The sequence below is a fragment of the Cottoperca gobio genome, chromosome 12 (genome assembly GCF_900634415.1).
Source record: "Cottoperca gobio chromosome 12, fCotGob3.1, whole genome shotgun sequence".
Lineage (NCBI taxonomy): Eukaryota > Metazoa > Chordata > Actinopteri > Perciformes > Bovichtidae > Cottoperca > Cottoperca gobio.
The window spans coordinates 21,010,341-21,026,683 of NC_041366.1; the positions used below are offsets into that span (position 1 = coordinate 21,010,341).

A 16,343-nucleotide genomic window follows, 5' to 3' on the forward strand; every position below is an offset into this window, starting at 1 on the left:
TGACAGTTGCACCAATGTAATCTAAACAGTCAGACTGTTCTGACAGTGTGTGTGTGTGTGTGTGTGTGTGTGGTTGTATCTGCGTGTGCCCTGATTATTAAAATAATGCAAGTCGTAGAGCAGATGTGTGACACCCTGTAGAGAACGCTGCAGGTGCTTCTGCCCCTGATGGAGCAAGAGGTCGCGCCATTTACTGTAAAAGTATAGTATAGTGTTTTATTCTAGAATATTTCATCTCACTAACGAGCATTTAGCATTTTGATGTTCGTCTATATGGAGCTAATTGTAGATCCTGTGCATATCTGCATGGATCCTGCAACAGTTTCCTTTAAAATGTGGTGCAGTACAAGTATAAAGCAGCATCAAATGGACTAAGTTACTTCCTGATTTCTACTCTCTGTGCACACATTCACTTTCACACACACATTTACACTGAAATGACCTTCTTGAGCCTGCATGCAGTTCACACGGGGGTATTAGTGGCATGAATGCACCACAGAGATGTTTGCTGGCTGCGTTGCACTGACCTCTGTTGGTGAAGTGACAGCTGTCTTGTGTTTCAGGGAGCGATAGGGCCTGACGGTCCGACAGGAGAGATGGGCTTAGAGGGCAAGGCGGTAAGACATCTCTCTTTGATTGCATGCATGTTGGAAACATTCACAGAGAAAAGCTGTGCAGACACAAAAGTAAAGACCATACATCAGCGTTCATAGTGTAACAAATGATCTCCTCTGGCATGTGTAATGTGTTCTTAGGAGGGGAAATGTATCTCGTGCACCAAAAGTATCAATCTGCACATCTTGTCCATCCCCTCAGGAAGTGTTGAGTGAACTGAGATGTGTTTCTCTCATCCTTCCTTCTCTCTGCAGGGTTCTGATGGTCCTCCAGGAAAAATCGGTTTCCCTGGACCACAGGTAAAGCTCTCGGGCACTTGTCTACTTTTCCACTCATATATATGTTGGTGGTTATGTTCCTCTGGAGAGGCGAAGCATCAGAATGATTTAGAAGAGCGGCCTGATACCAGCGTCAGATACGACAGAGAAATGTTCCTGGCAGGTTTCTACAGATGCGTTGGCCACATTTACATACAAACATGAACGCAACGTTATTTCCACGGCTGGTGGGGATTTAAAGAATATTTCCTGAGCCTGACATTAAACTCCACTTGTGGAAATGATTTGGGGACATATGGCTGACGATGCTAATGATCTTTATGTATAGAGAAGCTTCGTAAGCACTTACAGTATCTTATATATCTTATGTAGTTATATATAATCTCACGTGTTCTTCTTTGTGTCGTGTCCCTGCAGGGGAAGATCGGAGAGTCGGGGGAAACTGGGTCTAAAGGTTTCTCTGTGAGTTGCTCGTACATAGAAACAATAAACATATTATAAACTATTTAACTACAAGCTGTTCATACTTAGTGAGCACATTAAGTAACGTTTTGAATTCAGGACTCGTTTTAGTATTTCTGCTCTTACTTCAGCTTCTTCCACCCCTGAACATGTATGTGTTTTATGATTTGTGGTACCCTGAACCCTCTTCCCCTTCTGTCTGCAGGGTGTCCAAGGACCCTCGGGACCTCCAGGGGACAAGGGAATATCAGGCGAGCCGGTATGATGACCCTTCATCTCTCTCCATCCTTTCCTCCTCGTCTCTGCATCTTTACCTGACGCGTCCTGACAACACATTATATTCTCCATTAATCCTTTAGTCTATAAAATGTCAGCAAAGCACGAGTTCATTTCATAGTTTCTTTAAAACGGGGAAGTTCCTGTCCTTTAGGGTCGGACTGTCTGTATGTTGGCTGCAAAGTGTATTATTTATTTATTATTAAGACTTATTATAAGAGCTGAGGTTCAACATCCAGAATAAATAAAAGAAAACTCACAACCTTTGCCAAAAAGTATGTCGCATGCATTAACGAAAATATCAAAAATGTCCCCAGTGAGGCACGACAGCTTTTGTGGTTACCTAGAAATAAATCAAACAACGTGGAGTTTCCCAGCAACCATCTTTAAACACGAATCCTCCCTCGTGTACGTTGCTCCTTCTCTCTCCATTGTCTCATCTCGTGTGCTGCACAGCTGCTCTCACTGAGGCGACATCACACACTGCTGTTCACTCTCTTCAGACCACACAGGTGACTTCATCACTGCTGTTTGGACTGGATCAGAGTCGACTGGGGAGCAAACATTATTCATATGCACTGAGATTTAGGAGTTTTCACGGCGAAGCGTTTTAGATAAGTGACACAGTTCAGAGCCAGACTGTGCAGATGGTCACCTGATGTGTCTGCTGCTGCTGCTGCTGCTGCTGCAGAGATCTCCTGTTCTTTGTACTAAACGAGATCTGGTGTTGATCAGGAGGACGCTCTGTCACAAGTAAGTGCATTCAACGTTTCAAGAGTAAAAGCATCAAAATAGACTTAAAGCGCCAAAAGTAAAAGTTGTCGTTATGCAGAATAATGTGATTATATTATAGAACGTGAATTTATCTTCTCTTTACCTATAACAACAGATCATCATTCCTTCGTTTATTATATTTTATGTCTTTAATCTGGATCTGCAAAGGAACTAAAGTCATTTCAGTATCAGAAAATGGAGATAGTTAAATACGTACTTAGTTACTTCCTGTAGCTGATTATCATTCAAGTGTTTGTCGTCTGTAGGGATCAGCGGGCCCTCCAGGGACTGTGGGAGTGTTGGGAGAAATTGGTCAAAAGGTGAGAGACTTTGCAGACACACACTTGTTTGCATGCGTGTTCCACATGGATGATGTCCGCGGTGTTCATCTGCACACACACACACACACACACACACACACACACACACACACACACACACACACACACACACACAGAGAGTGTTGTGAAGACTAAATGATTAAATATGTGGCATCTGCTGTTCCCCCCACCACAGAGAATCAATCGGATTGAAGTAATTAGTCCAATTAATTTAATGAACCCACTTTACAAAGGTGTCCTCTTTCTCCGTTTCTCTCACGTCACTACGTAATGGAACGCACCCCTGACACATCGTACATGTCTGATGCCAAACTCTCATTACGACATCATTTCACATGTTCCTGTCTTCCATCCTCGACGTGTTTATAAAGGGTCCTCCAGGCAAGGTGGGGGAGCTGGGACTGCATGGCGAGCCAGGGGAGAAGGTGAGGCGATACATGATTGCTGTTTTTACATTCACCTTAAAGTTTAAAGGGACAGTTCACAGTAAAAATCTCAAATGTTAATGTCAGTGGATTGTCTTGAGTAACCGGGTCAGGATTCCTGCAGAGACACTTTGATGTTGAACTTTTCAAAGGTGTTTTTTTGGCGCTTTGAGCTCCACAAGCCGAGTGCATGTAGTTCCTTTATATTTAAGAGAAGGCCGACATCTCTACGGCTGATATCTCCAACACTCTGCAGCTCGCACCAAAACAATCTCGATTTATAAATAGAACTACAAGTAAGAGTAACAATACATATTTTGATTTTGGGGCGAACTGTCCCTTTAAAACTGTCATTGATTAATATCAAACGAATATAAGAAAGGAATATTATGTGTGTGTGTGTGTGTGTGTGTGTGTGTGTGTGTGTGTGCGTGTGTGTGTTTGTGTGTGTCTGTGTGTGTGTCAGGGGCCCATTGGACTTGCTGGGAACATCGGAGAGCAGGGACTGATGGGACAGCGGGTGAGTTCATCAGCATTAAACTATTAAATATTTCTACTATATTATTTATTTGGAGGAGCTGTTCATTTTATTAACGTGTGTGTGTGTGTGTGTGTGTGTGTGTGTGTGTGTGTGTGTGTGTGTGTGTGTGTGTGTGTGTGTGTGTGTGTGTGTGTGTGTGTGTGTGTGTGTGTGTGTGATAACAGGGAGAGCCAGGCCTAGAGGGAGAAGCTGGTGCAGCTGGTCCCGATGGAACTAAGGTGACGTGTCGTTGGCAATGAAAATATTAGAAACATTAAATAAAGTAAAAATCTGAATCTATATATATATATATATATATATATATATATATATTGTCTTATGTATTGAGCTGATTGAGCTGCGCTTGTGTCTGACATGTGGCGTATAAATAAACGTACCTCACCTTCCTCGGCTCAGGGGGAAAAGGGCGACATGGGTCAGGAGGGCGACAACGGAGAAAAAGGTGAAATTGGGCTAAAGGGAAAGGAGGGCCCCGCTGGAAGTCCTGGACTCAACGGCGTCAGAGTGAGTCTCTCCCGTCTTAATTCATGCACGTAAACTGTCTTCCTCAAGCTGTTTCCTAATGTCTCATTTCTATGTGAAGGGTCCAGAAGGGAAACCTGGCACATTTGGGGAAAGAGGCAAACAAGGGTCAAAGGTATTCAAATCAAACGCTCTCTAATGTCAGGTTAATCCCACAAACCAAACGTATTCACACACGATGATGCTATAACTCATCCTGTGTGTGTGTGTGTGTGTGTGTGTGTGTGTGTGTGTTTAGGGGGCCAAAGGTCATCAAGGTCACCTCGGGGAGACTGGGACGGTGGGGAAGACTGGACCGCCGGGTTTCGTCGGGCCGAAGGGCTCCAGAGGAACCATCGGACACGTGGTAAAGAGGAATGATACGGATTCATTCATTCATTCATTCATTCATTCATTCAACCTTCATGTGAACGAGAGATCACGTACAGACGACCCGCAGTCACTACGACCTGGAATCACAAACACAGAAACAATCTAAAAAATGTGATAAATAAAGTGGAACAGTTGTAAAATTAAATAAAGTTATGTAAAATAATTTAGCAATTAGGGTGGATGAAGTGATGGATGATGACGTGATGAAGTGATGAAGTGATGAAGTGATGAAGTGATGAAGTGATGGATGATGATGAAGTGATGAAGTGATGAAGTGATGGATGATGAAGTGATGAAGTGATGAAGTGATGAAGTGATGATGTGATGGAGTGATGAAGTGATGAAGTGATGAAGTGATGGATGATGAAGTGATGAAGTGATGAAGTGATGATGTGATGGAGTGATGAAGTGATGAAGTGATGAAGTGATGGATGATGAAGTGATGGATGATGATGAAGTGATGAAGTGATGAAGTGATGGATGATGAAGTGATGAAGTGATGGATGATGAAGTGATGGATGATGAAGTGATGAAATGATGAAGTGATGGATGATGAAGTGATGAAATGATGAAGTGATGGGTGATGACGTGATGAAGTGATGAAGTGATGAAGTGATGGATGATGAAGTGATGAAGTGATGAAGTGATGGATGATGATGAAGTGATGAAGTGTTGAAGTGATGAAGTGATGGATGATGAAGTGATGAAGTGATGGATGATGACGTGATGAAGTGATGAAGTGATGAAGTGATGGATGATGAAGTGATGAAGTGTTGAAGTGATGAAGTGATGGATGATGAAGTGATGAAGTGATGAAGTGATGGATGATGAAGTGATGAAGTGATGGATGATGACGTGATGAAGTGATGAAGTGATGAAGTGATGGAGTGATGAAGTGATGGATGATGAAGTGATGAAGTGATGAAGTGATGGATGATGATGAAGTGATGAAGTGATGAAGTGATGGATGATGATGATGAAGTGATGAAGCGATAAAGTGATGAAGTGATGGATGATGAAGTGATGAAGTGATGGATGATGAAGTGATGAAGTGATGGATGATGATGAAGTGATGAAGTGATGATGTGATGAGTGATGACGTGATGGATGATGAAGTGATGAAGTGATGAAGTGATGAAGTGATGAAGTGATGGATGATGAAGTGATGGAGTGATGAAGTGATGGATGAATTAAAAGGGTGAAAATACAGTAATAAAAGTTATGTGTTGTACCAAAATATTTATATATTCATTAATTGTTTTAATTAATATATAAATATATATATATATAAATATATATATATATATATATATATATATATATATATATATATATATATATATATATATATATATATATATATATAATAAGTTTGACGCCCTCTGATAATAATTACGCGCATCATCTTCAGGGAGCTCCGGGTCGGATGGGTCAACAGGGGGGACCCGGTCTTGCAGGTTACCAGGTGAGATTACGCATTATAAACAGTTATACTATTATATTATTTATTATATATATATATTATATTATATTATAACATATTTGCATTCGGTGTCTCAGTTCACATCATTTCTTGTGTCTGTCCGTGCAGGGCCATCAGGGGACACAGGGGCCCATGGGGTCTACAGGACCAAAAGGTGAAAAGGTACACCTCGTTCACTAATCTCTCATTCTTCATCGTTGTCTTCTTTTTATTTATTGGTGCAAAGGACAGTAAACAAAACAGAGGAGTGACGAACAAACAAGAAGAAGTTATTGTTGTTAATAACATGCATATATGAGGTTTCTAAGGTGGTGACGTACTGAAGCATGCTGGGACGTGGGTCTGATGTAAAGCACTGTTCTGATTTCCATCTGCAGGGCGAGCAGGGGGATGATGGGAAAGTGGAGGGTCCTCCTGGTGCTCCAGGTGACATAGTAAGTCACACCTCCGTCTACTGATTGTAGAAATTGAAATGTTTGCATGTGAGCTCACGTGTCTGCTTTCATCAGGGCACGCCGGGGGACCGAGGAGAGAGAGGGGAGTCAGGAGATCCGGGCTATAAAGTAAGTTCCATCCAATGTGGGATCTTAAAGTGGTTTATTTGTGTATTTGGGTTCATGAGGTTAATATTCTGCGGCTCCTTCTCAGGGTCAAGACGGCGTGGACGGGGGGAGAGGCCGGTCTGGAGCTCCCGGGCTGCTGGTGAGTGTCAAAACTTGTGATTTCCAGCGCTGCCATTAAGTCTGCGTAAACATCCAGCGGGCACACAGCTCGTCTTTATGTGCTTTCATTAACATAACCGGACGTTTCAGGGACAACCTGGACCTCGAGGGCAACAAGGACCCAAAGGGGCCAAAGGAGATCAAGTAAGGAAGCTCTGTGTGCATGTTTGAAGAGTTACACACAGTTTTCTATTTTGGTCAAACTTGAATTAGTTTAAATTGGAAAATATGCACCGCTGTGATTTTTATTATTTATTAGGACAAATAAGTTGAGTAATTATTATTTTAAAAATGCCAAATTTAATTAAAAAAAAAAAGTTCAGTAGGTCTCTGGCAGAGCGAGAGTTGGCAGTGACGAACAATGACCAGGAGATTAATATTTAATAATAATCTTATTCCACCTTTAACACGTTTTCTCTGTCTTCAGGGTCTGGAAGGTAAAAAGGGTCAGTCGGGACACAAAGGAGCCCGAGGGCCGGAGGTACGTCCACGATGCATCCACAGCTGCTTCACTTACTGACTGTGTTCATGGCTGAAGATGTTTCACACTCTGAGTCTTCATGAGTCCTCTCTGCTCCTCAGGGTTTGGGTGGTGCTCACGGTCCCAGAGGTGTGGTGGGCCGGGAGGGACTGGAGGGTGTCCCCGGGATGGACGGACTCCTGGGAAAGGATGGCAGTAAAGGCACGCCGGTGAGACAAAGAAATCTATTTCATTAACCTTATTTATATTATTTACACACGTCTATATAGTTCAGATGTTTAGATCTGCTGTGTTAATTGACTGACTTTAAAATTATTATTATTATTTAATGGGATATATTTTTAATCTTTTTATTTATTTATTATTTATATTATTATCTCATGTGATTTATTTTCCTTTTATTTTTAGAATTTTATTTTATTGCATCTCTTTTATTATTATTATTATTATTATTATTATTATTATTATTATTATTATTATTATTATTATTATTATTTGCTGCCCTGGAAGCTTAAATATCCATTATGCTACAAATTACAAATGTGTTGGACAGAACAAACAACATGATGAATTTGCTGTGTTCAGATATTTAGCTGTAAAGTAATATAACGATATAATGGTTCATAAATAATGAGTTAAAAGTTGAACAAAGCCGTCCAAACACCATATTAATGGCTTGTTGACCTGTAGGGAGAACATGGTGACGATGGGGAGGCTGGTGTTTCTGGCAAAGCTGGCTCACGTGGTAAAACTGGAGTCCCAGGACTCCCAGGAGATCAGGGGAGCTTTGGATTAAAGGTGAGCGGGTTGATTAAGTAATATGTTGTATAGTGCATTAAGATTTACAACGCATAACAAAATAGCATAACTATAAACCGTGCTAGTGAGTGAGCATATATTTCTTATAAATGATGTTTAACTGTTTCTTCATTTATTCTTCCACCCAGGGGGAGCAGGGTCTTCGAGGCCAGAGTGGCCCTCCAGGGAAAAGAGGCTTCAGAGGTGGGATGGGACTGCCAGGGCTGCAGGGAGAGCAAGGTCCTAAAGGACAATCTGTGAGTAACACGCGTCACTGAGCGGCAGCGTGCATTTGATACGACTTCAAGACATTTAGCAGATTCTGTGTTTTCTGATTGTGATTGTTTGCTCTTGTTCAGGGGGATTCAGGGGAACCAGGTTTTCCAGGAATTCTGGGAGTTTTTGGACCAAGGGTATGTTCATCACCAGACAGCAGCACATCCTCCACAATGTGTGTGCACGTGTCAAAGCATGCAAATCACAGACTCAACTCAACACACCAGCAATAGAAACCTGAGTTTTGATCTTAAATCTTCACCTTTAAAAAGCAGTACTCAGTCTACAGGTGACGTATGTGAACAGAGGTAATACTAATACATTTAGTTTGTGAAGCACCTTTTAAAACATGCATTACACAATGAACAAATGAGAAATATATATATGCAATATAATTAATTATTAGATTTACACAGCAAGGAATTGATTAAGTAAAAGTTTTAAAAGACAAACGCAGACAGATAATGTATTTATAAGTCACTGAGCTAATTAAATTAGGAACTTAGGAAACAGTGGCTGTGTCTGTTCTGTCACCAGGTCCCCTTCACAAACTGCACACTTTAAAACACGCCAACAAATGTTCTCCTCACTTCCTGCCCTGCTCGTGTTGTTGCTCCCTCACCAGTGTTAAGAGCACGTGTGCTTGTTTGTAATGTTGTAACACATTTCAACTGTCGAGTGGCAGAAAAAATCTACTCTGTTGAAATCACTTCACGGAGCCCAAAGTCAAATGTGTGCGGACATGTGGAGACATTGTCTTCAGTCTGGAAGCAGTTTGTAGATGTTCAGTGATGCGTAGAGGTAGTTAGGAGTTTCTTTTGTTTTTTTAAACACTTAAATGAAGCACAATTACAAGAGCATCAAGGATAACACAAGTAAAGTCCAAGAACACAGGAATGAACGGCATAAAAAAGCAACAAAAATCATAATTTTACAAAAAGGCATTATTCAAATACACTCTTCCTATTATATCCTATTATTATTATTATTATTATTATTATTATTATTATTATTATTATTATTATTATTATCTATTATTATAGGAGGATATTAGGAGGAGATTAGGAGGAGGATTATAGGATGAGGAGGAGGAGGAGGAGGAGGAGAGGAGAGAGGAGGAGGAGAGAGGAGGAGGAGGAGGAGAGGAGGAGGAGGAGAGAAGAGGAGGAGGAGGATAGAGGAGAGAGGAGGAGGGAGGAGGAGGAGGAGGAGGAGAGGAGAGCAAGAGGAGGAGGAGGAGGAGGAGGAGGAGGAGAGGAGGAAGGAGGAGAAGGAGAGAGGAGGAGGGGGAGAAGAGGAGGAGGAGAGAAGAGGAGGAGGAGAGCCGATTAGGAGATGAGGAGGGGGAGGAGAGGAGGAGGAGGAGGGAAGGAGAGGAGGAGGAGGAGAGGAGGAGGATAGAGGAGGAGGAGGGGGGGAGGAGGAGGAGGATGAGGAGGAGAGAGGAGAGGAGGAGAGAAGAGGAGGAGGAGGAGGAGAGGAGGGAAGGAAGAGGAGGAGGAGAGAAGAGAAGAGGAGGAGAGAAGGAGGAGAGGAGGAGGAGAGGAGGAGGAGGGGGGGAGGAGGAGGAAGGAGGAGGAGAGAGGAGGAGGAGGAGGAGGAGGAGGATAATAGAGGAGGAGGAGGATAGAAGAGGGGGGAGGAGGAGGCCGAGGAGGAGGAGAGCCGAGGAAGGAGGAGGAGGAGAGAGGGAGGAGGAGGAGGAGGAGGAGGAGGAGGAGGAGAGGAGGAGGGATGAGGAGGAAGAGACGAGGAGGAGGGGGAGGAGAGCCGACTAGGAGGAGATAGAGGAGAGGAGGGGGGAGGAGAGAGCCGAGGAGGAGGAGAGCCGATTAGGATAAGGAGGAGGATAAGGATAGAAGAATAATTAGTAGGAGAGATCCGAGGAGTAGGAGGAGAAGGAGGAGGAGGCCTATTAGGAGGAGGATTAGGAGGAGAGGAGGAGGAGATCCTACTATTAGGATTTTATTAGCCTACGATTAGGTAGATCCTATTTTAGGATTTATCCTATTGTTATTATTATTATTATTATATCCTATTATTATTATTATTATTATCCTACTATTATTATATCCTATTATTATTATTATTATTATATCCTATTATTATTATATCCTATTATTATTATTATTATTATACATTATAATAATAATTATTATTATTATATCCTATTATTATTATTATTATAATTATTATTATATCCTATTATTATTATTATTATTATTATTATATCCTATTATTATTATTATTATTATTATTATTATTATTATCCTATTATTATCTCAGCTGTCTTTATAGAGGTACATTATCTAAAAGCCACTGTTTTAAACGTAACTGGGTTTGTTGTCTTTTTAATACTATGGAACTTTATTCCAATCACGCAAGTATCTGAGAGAACTAATCTGGCTTCTTATTTGTAACTTGTTTATTTTGTGTTAAAGGTCAGCTACACCGTGAACACGTGAACCTGAGTTTTAACTGTCAACTCCACTGGGAGCAAATTTAGTATCAAGTATTACAGTTTTAAACAGGTGTGATAATGAGTGTGTGTGTGTGTGTGTGTGTGTGTGTGTGTGTGTGTGTGTGTGTGTGTGTGTGTGTGTGTGTGTGTGTGTGTGTGTGTGCTGTTTTCAGGGGCCTCCAGGAGACTTTGGGCCAAAGGGCATACAGGGACCCAAGGGTCCGCAGGGCGTGATGGTGAGTACAGCGATCTACATTACACTTATGAAATGTGACGAACGTCGACTTGACTATTTGTCTCCTCTCTGTGTCCGTCAGGGAAGAGGAGGAGTCGTCGGCCCGATGGGAATCATTGGTCCCAATGGAAGCTCAGTACGTATCACACACAGCTTTAACATGTCTCTCTGCTCTGCAGCACGCTGACTGTGTGCGTCTCTTTACAGGGTCCCCGAGGAGAGAAGGGAAATCGTGGAGAGACTGTGAGTCACCTCCACTTCTTCCCACTTCTATTCTTTTCACTTCTTTACACTTTGTTTACATTGTCTACCGTGTAAATACAATATTCAGGCTGACCATGCGTCTTCTCTCTCTCTCTGAACAGGGATTGCAAGGCCCACAGGTGTGTTTGTATTCTGTGTCATTTTCTCTTGTTACAGATCATTTGTATTGTATGATCGACGACATAAAACTTCATCTGAAATGTGTGTTTCTTCTGTATCAGGGGTCTCCTGGACCTCGTGGACCTCCTGGACTCCCAGTAAGTTTTCCACCTTTTATATGTTTAAGCAGCAATCCAACAAACACGTCATATTCAAGTCGCATGATTGTCTGACTGACTCTTTCTTTTCCGTCTTTAGGGCCGCCCGGGGATCCCTCTGTCATTTGTAAGTCATCCAGTACGGCTTGAAGTAGTTAGAATATTCTGCGACGTGTAACCCATAAAGATACGATATTACAAGATATTGTTATTTTGCTGCAGCAGGAAGACGGCCTCTTGTTTATGGACTCACCCCCCCCTCTCAGGACTGAGGTTAGTGGAGAACTACATCAACTTTTCTCTGCATTGTTGCATCTTTTTGCAACCTGCAGAGACTCATCTGTTGGTCTGTCCTCCAGAACAAGCCAGCGATGGACCTGCCGATGCTGGACCAGGGCGCAGAGATCTTTAAGACCCTCCACTACCTCAGTAACCTGATCCAGAGCCTGAAGAACCCACTGGGCACTCGGGACAACCCTGCCCGCCTCTGCAGGGACCTGCACAGCTGTGAACAGAAGTTAAACGATGGTGTGTGTGTGTGCGTGCGTGTGTGTGTGAGAGCTTTTATGTTATAGACTAATACATTACCTCCAATGTGTTTGTATTTCCAGGCACTTATTGGATGGACCCCAACCTGGGCTGCTCGTCAGATACGATAGAAGTCTCCTGCAACTTCACTGGAGGTGGACAGACTTGTCTAAAACCAATAACAGTATCCAAGGTACTGAAGACACACTGACATCAACAAAGTCTCCAACATTATATCATTTAAGACGAGATACCACAGGCAGAAACTTTGTTTTTATCTATTTTCAACATGTCTTCTTTCAGACCAAATCCAGAATCCACATTCTGAGTTTGTGTTTGTGTGTGTGTGTGTGTGTGTGTGTGTGTGTGTGTGTGTGTGTGTGTGTAGATGTCATTACATAATGCCTCATGTACATTACACACCTGTAATATAAAGTTGTGTTAATGTGAGTGATGAAGTGGGGAAGCTTCATGGTGATAAACATTAGTTAAAATGTTGACCCTGTTCACCTGTAGTGTGTACAACATGTATGACCCTGTTCACCTGTAGTGTGTACAACATGTATGACTCTGTTCACCTGTAGTGTGTACAACATGTATGACCCTGTTCACCTGTAGTGTGTACAACATGTATGACCCTGTTCACCTGTAGTGTGTACAACATGTATGACCCTGTTCACCTGTAGTGTGTACAACATGTATGACTCTGTTCACCTGTAGTGTGTACAACATGTATGACCCTGTTCACCTGTAGTGTGTACAACATGTATGACTCTGTTCACCTGTAGTGTGTAATATCACAGCTGTTAACCTGCTTCTGTTTGTGCAGCCAGCATTCAGCGTCTGTCGTGTCCAGATGAACTTCCTGCACCTGCTGAGCTCCGAGGCAGAGCAGCACGTCATCGTGCACTGCCTCAACTTCTCGGTTTGGAGGTCGGCTGAGGACCAGCCGGCCGGCCGGGGCTCCGTCAGGTTCAAGGCCTGGAGCGAGGAGGTGTTCGAGGTGGGGGGAGAGCTCGAGCCAGAAGTCATAGAAGACTCCTGCTGGGTAGGGCTGACATCATTCTTGACATTCTTGTTCAGGTTACGGAGACGAGAACACGCAGCACAAGGACTTCAGACCCGGCTGAAACACTGAGCTTTTAGTGAATCTCTAATTGTGACGTTCATGTTTTGGACTAAACAAATGTCTTGTGTGTCTGGATTTCAGATAAAAGATGGCCGCTGGCACCAAACACATTTTGTGTTCCACTCCCTGGATCCCTCCCTGCTCCCCGTGGTCGACATCTACAACCTCCCCAAGACTACACCTGGCTCACATTACCACCTCGAAGTAGGTCCTGTATGCTTCCTGTGAGGGCCGCCATGAGTCTTCTAAACATGGAGGAATGGATCATCGCCCTTTAGGTGACAACTTCATGCGGGCGTGGAGATCGGAGCAGTCTCCTCCAATCCAAGCGAGTACAAGCCTCCCTCCAAACAGATCCTGCTTCACTCTTCCAAACTCCCATTGGACTGCAGACACAGAGGAAGGGAGCACGGGGGAGCGGGGGGGGGGGGACGAAGAGGAGCTGAGGAGGAGCAGGGGAGTTCTTGCACTAATAGCTTCTTCAAGCTCTTCGAGAAGGATCTCCACACGTACGCCCGCTTGGAGAAACAAAAGGCCCCACGCCACACAACCTCTCGAGAACATTGCTAAGTGAAGGGAGACCAAGGCCAAGTTAATCAGCGGACATTATAGTAACTTATTTTTTTAACTGTATACAGTCTGTATACTGCGTGTACTTTTATTTTGGAAATACCAGGAATTCAATCATGTTAGGAGAGAAGAGTTAAAGTCATTGGGATCAGTTAAATGTACATATATATATGTATGCTTATTATTAACTTGTATATCTTATGTAAAGAAATAATCTTCAAGTGCAATAGAAAATGAGAAGATAATTTGATATTTTAAACTTATATGGAAGGATTTTTTCAGGGGTGCCATTTTATTTGCCTTTGGGTGCTCATCTCCTTGTGATCTCGCCCACGTGAATGAATCCAGAGGCAGATATCACGTCTGTGTTCAGTAGTGCTGCAGAGAGGGACGTCGGGGCTTTCAGTTTCCTCCCCGACGTGGGAGAAGCAGCGTCAACGCCGTAGTAACGTCTGAAGCCGGGCGCACGCAGTCGGTGCATTAAACACTTATTACTCACACGTTATTGAACCGGATGCCACTGATGATTAGGGAGAATATCTGCGGTTGTGGAGATTAGAGGTCAAACAAATAAAAAGAGTATAGAGCTTCTTTATTCATTTATCTACAACCGTGGAGTCTCAGTTCCTTCCTTCCTTACTTATGATAAGAGATAGGAGGGTTATAGTTATTATATACCCGGCCCCACATGGGACCAGGATTCTCTTCTTCTGCCTTACTTACAAGACGACACGTATTCCTTAGAGGAGAATTGAGCCGCAGCAGAGAGGAGAGAATGAAACCTTCCCTCCTCTCTCTGACGCATGGTGCTAAGTAAACGATCTAAGGTGCTAGCCATAGTGCTGTAATTACACCACTTTGCTGAAATATTCTGATGTTCATAGTGCATGCTTGCTTAGATCAATTTAAATCAACATAATATATTGCCATTGCTTCCATAATGCACTATAATGGTAATATCCCAAACCACATAGTTCCCCAAGAGTCTGCTTTGGTGCAATGCTTTAGCAAGATGCTTATTCTGATTGAACATATTTTAGAGATAACTATAAAAACTCATTTTGTATCCAGTATAAATCACAGGGTTTGAAGTATTTTTTAAGAATAACATTTTTATTTTACTCTGTACAAAGCCCCCCCCCCCCACAGCTGTATGTAATATTTTTTTAGAAACACAACTAGTGGAGATAGTTTTAATTAAATAATAAAGGTTTCTTTTGTTGTAGCTGGACACAAGTGTGTATAACTGTGCAAACCTTGCTGTATACAGTGGACCCCCCCCCCCCTCTTGCTAATTTAATGTTATTTAATGTTAACGTGGTTTCCGACGGAGCAAGTTCTGTTGGTGGAAGCGATACTACTCTTTCTGACAACTTTATATATCAGTTCGCCCAACTGGTCTTGGAGTTTATAGATTTTTTATGTGTAAATTTGGGGCTCCAGAGAACAAATTTATTGCAATGTTAATTATCTTTTATTTTTTTAATTTGTTATTTTTGCTTTATGTTGTTTTTCCTCTATGATAATCAAACATGTACTGTACCAGGACTCTGTGCTATACTATAACTTGTTTTAAAGAATTGTGCAAATATGTGAAAATTGTTTCTTTTTTTGTAAATCTGTTGTAGACATTAAAACAAGCTAAGAATACCTCACATCTTCACACACCACGTGTCCGTTGCCTTTATCATTAAAGCCCGTTTGGAGACATCAGATACAGTCAGTCATCCCGTTTCTGGTGCCAACACCCTTTATCTGTCTACTGTTTATTCATTGTTCAGTGTCCATTTGTTCAATAAATACTTTCAATTTGTGTTTGGATTTTTACTTTTCAACTCTTTGGATCGCTGGAATACTCACAAACAAACCCAAATCTAAAACCGGATGTGTAGAGCTGCTACTTGTGATGATTTTCATCATTGATTATTCTGCAGATTATTTTCTAGATGAATCGTTTGGTTTGTAAAATGTCAGAGAATAGTCCAAGATGAGCTCTTTATATGACTTGTTGTGTCGGTCAAAAGCCCAAAGGTATCCGCTTTAATGTGATCTAACACAGAGACACATTTGAGAGGCTGAAGACAGCACTTTCTGCCGGTTATTGTTCTGTCTCACTCATGGTTAAGGTTCTGAAAAGTGTGCTTCCGATGTGAAGCGTTGTGATGATGGCCGACTTCCCCCACCAGCTGAGAGACAAACACCATCTCCACTTGATTCACTGCAGTCACCGCAGACGCATGGACCTCCAAGATCCAACAGAAAGCTCATGTCCTGATCAGGCCTCCTTCAGAAACCGTGCAGGAGGTAAGAGCAGGATTACATTAAAGTGCAAGTACCTCAAAATTGTAATTACGCACAATAAGTACATTTACCGCACCGTTGTGACGAAAAGAGAGCTGAGCCAGAAGGCAAAGCTCTCGATCTACCGGTCGATCTTCGTTCCTCCCCTCACCTATGGTCATGAAGGGTCATGACCGAAAGAACAAGATCACGGGTACAAGCGGCCGAAATGTGTTTTCTCAGACGGGTGGCG

At 42.4% G+C, this 16,343-nt stretch overlaps 1 protein-coding gene across 1 annotated transcript in view; it reads left to right on the top strand.

The window, feature by feature from the left end:
- LOC115017041 (collagen alpha-1(XXVII) chain A-like) overlaps positions 1-13,628 on the top strand; it is a 57,691-nt gene extending 44,063 nt beyond the window's left edge. The window contains exons 10-42 of the mRNA XM_029445208.1: positions 564-617; positions 870-914; positions 1,311-1,355; positions 1,561-1,614; positions 2,672-2,725; positions 3,118-3,171; positions 3,638-3,691; positions 3,877-3,930; positions 4,109-4,216; positions 4,296-4,349; positions 4,473-4,580; positions 6,018-6,071; positions 6,198-6,251; positions 6,467-6,523; positions 6,599-6,652; positions 6,738-6,791; positions 6,902-6,955; positions 7,239-7,292; positions 7,394-7,501; positions 7,983-8,090; positions 8,240-8,347; positions 8,450-8,503; positions 11,001-11,063; positions 11,145-11,198; positions 11,270-11,305; positions 11,428-11,445; positions 11,548-11,583; positions 11,684-11,710; positions 11,806-11,856; positions 11,943-12,111; positions 12,195-12,304; positions 12,941-13,159; positions 13,322-13,628. Of these exons, the coding sequence (XP_029301068.1) occupies positions 564-617; positions 870-914; positions 1,311-1,355; positions 1,561-1,614; positions 2,672-2,725; positions 3,118-3,171; positions 3,638-3,691; positions 3,877-3,930; positions 4,109-4,216; positions 4,296-4,349; positions 4,473-4,580; positions 6,018-6,071; positions 6,198-6,251; positions 6,467-6,523; positions 6,599-6,652; positions 6,738-6,791; positions 6,902-6,955; positions 7,239-7,292; positions 7,394-7,501; positions 7,983-8,090; positions 8,240-8,347; positions 8,450-8,503; positions 11,001-11,063; positions 11,145-11,198; positions 11,270-11,305; positions 11,428-11,445; positions 11,548-11,583; positions 11,684-11,710; positions 11,806-11,856; positions 11,943-12,111; positions 12,195-12,304; positions 12,941-13,159; positions 13,322-13,468 (2,373 nt within the window). The 3' untranslated portion in view covers positions 13,469-13,628. The remainder of the gene's footprint in view (positions 1-563; positions 618-869; positions 915-1,310; positions 1,356-1,560; positions 1,615-2,671; positions 2,726-3,117; positions 3,172-3,637; positions 3,692-3,876; positions 3,931-4,108; positions 4,217-4,295; positions 4,350-4,472; positions 4,581-6,017; positions 6,072-6,197; positions 6,252-6,466; positions 6,524-6,598; positions 6,653-6,737; positions 6,792-6,901; positions 6,956-7,238; positions 7,293-7,393; positions 7,502-7,982; positions 8,091-8,239; positions 8,348-8,449; positions 8,504-11,000; positions 11,064-11,144; positions 11,199-11,269; positions 11,306-11,427; positions 11,446-11,547; positions 11,584-11,683; positions 11,711-11,805; positions 11,857-11,942; positions 12,112-12,194; positions 12,305-12,940; positions 13,160-13,321) is intronic.
- Positions 13,629-16,343: the final 2,715 nt, after the last annotated feature.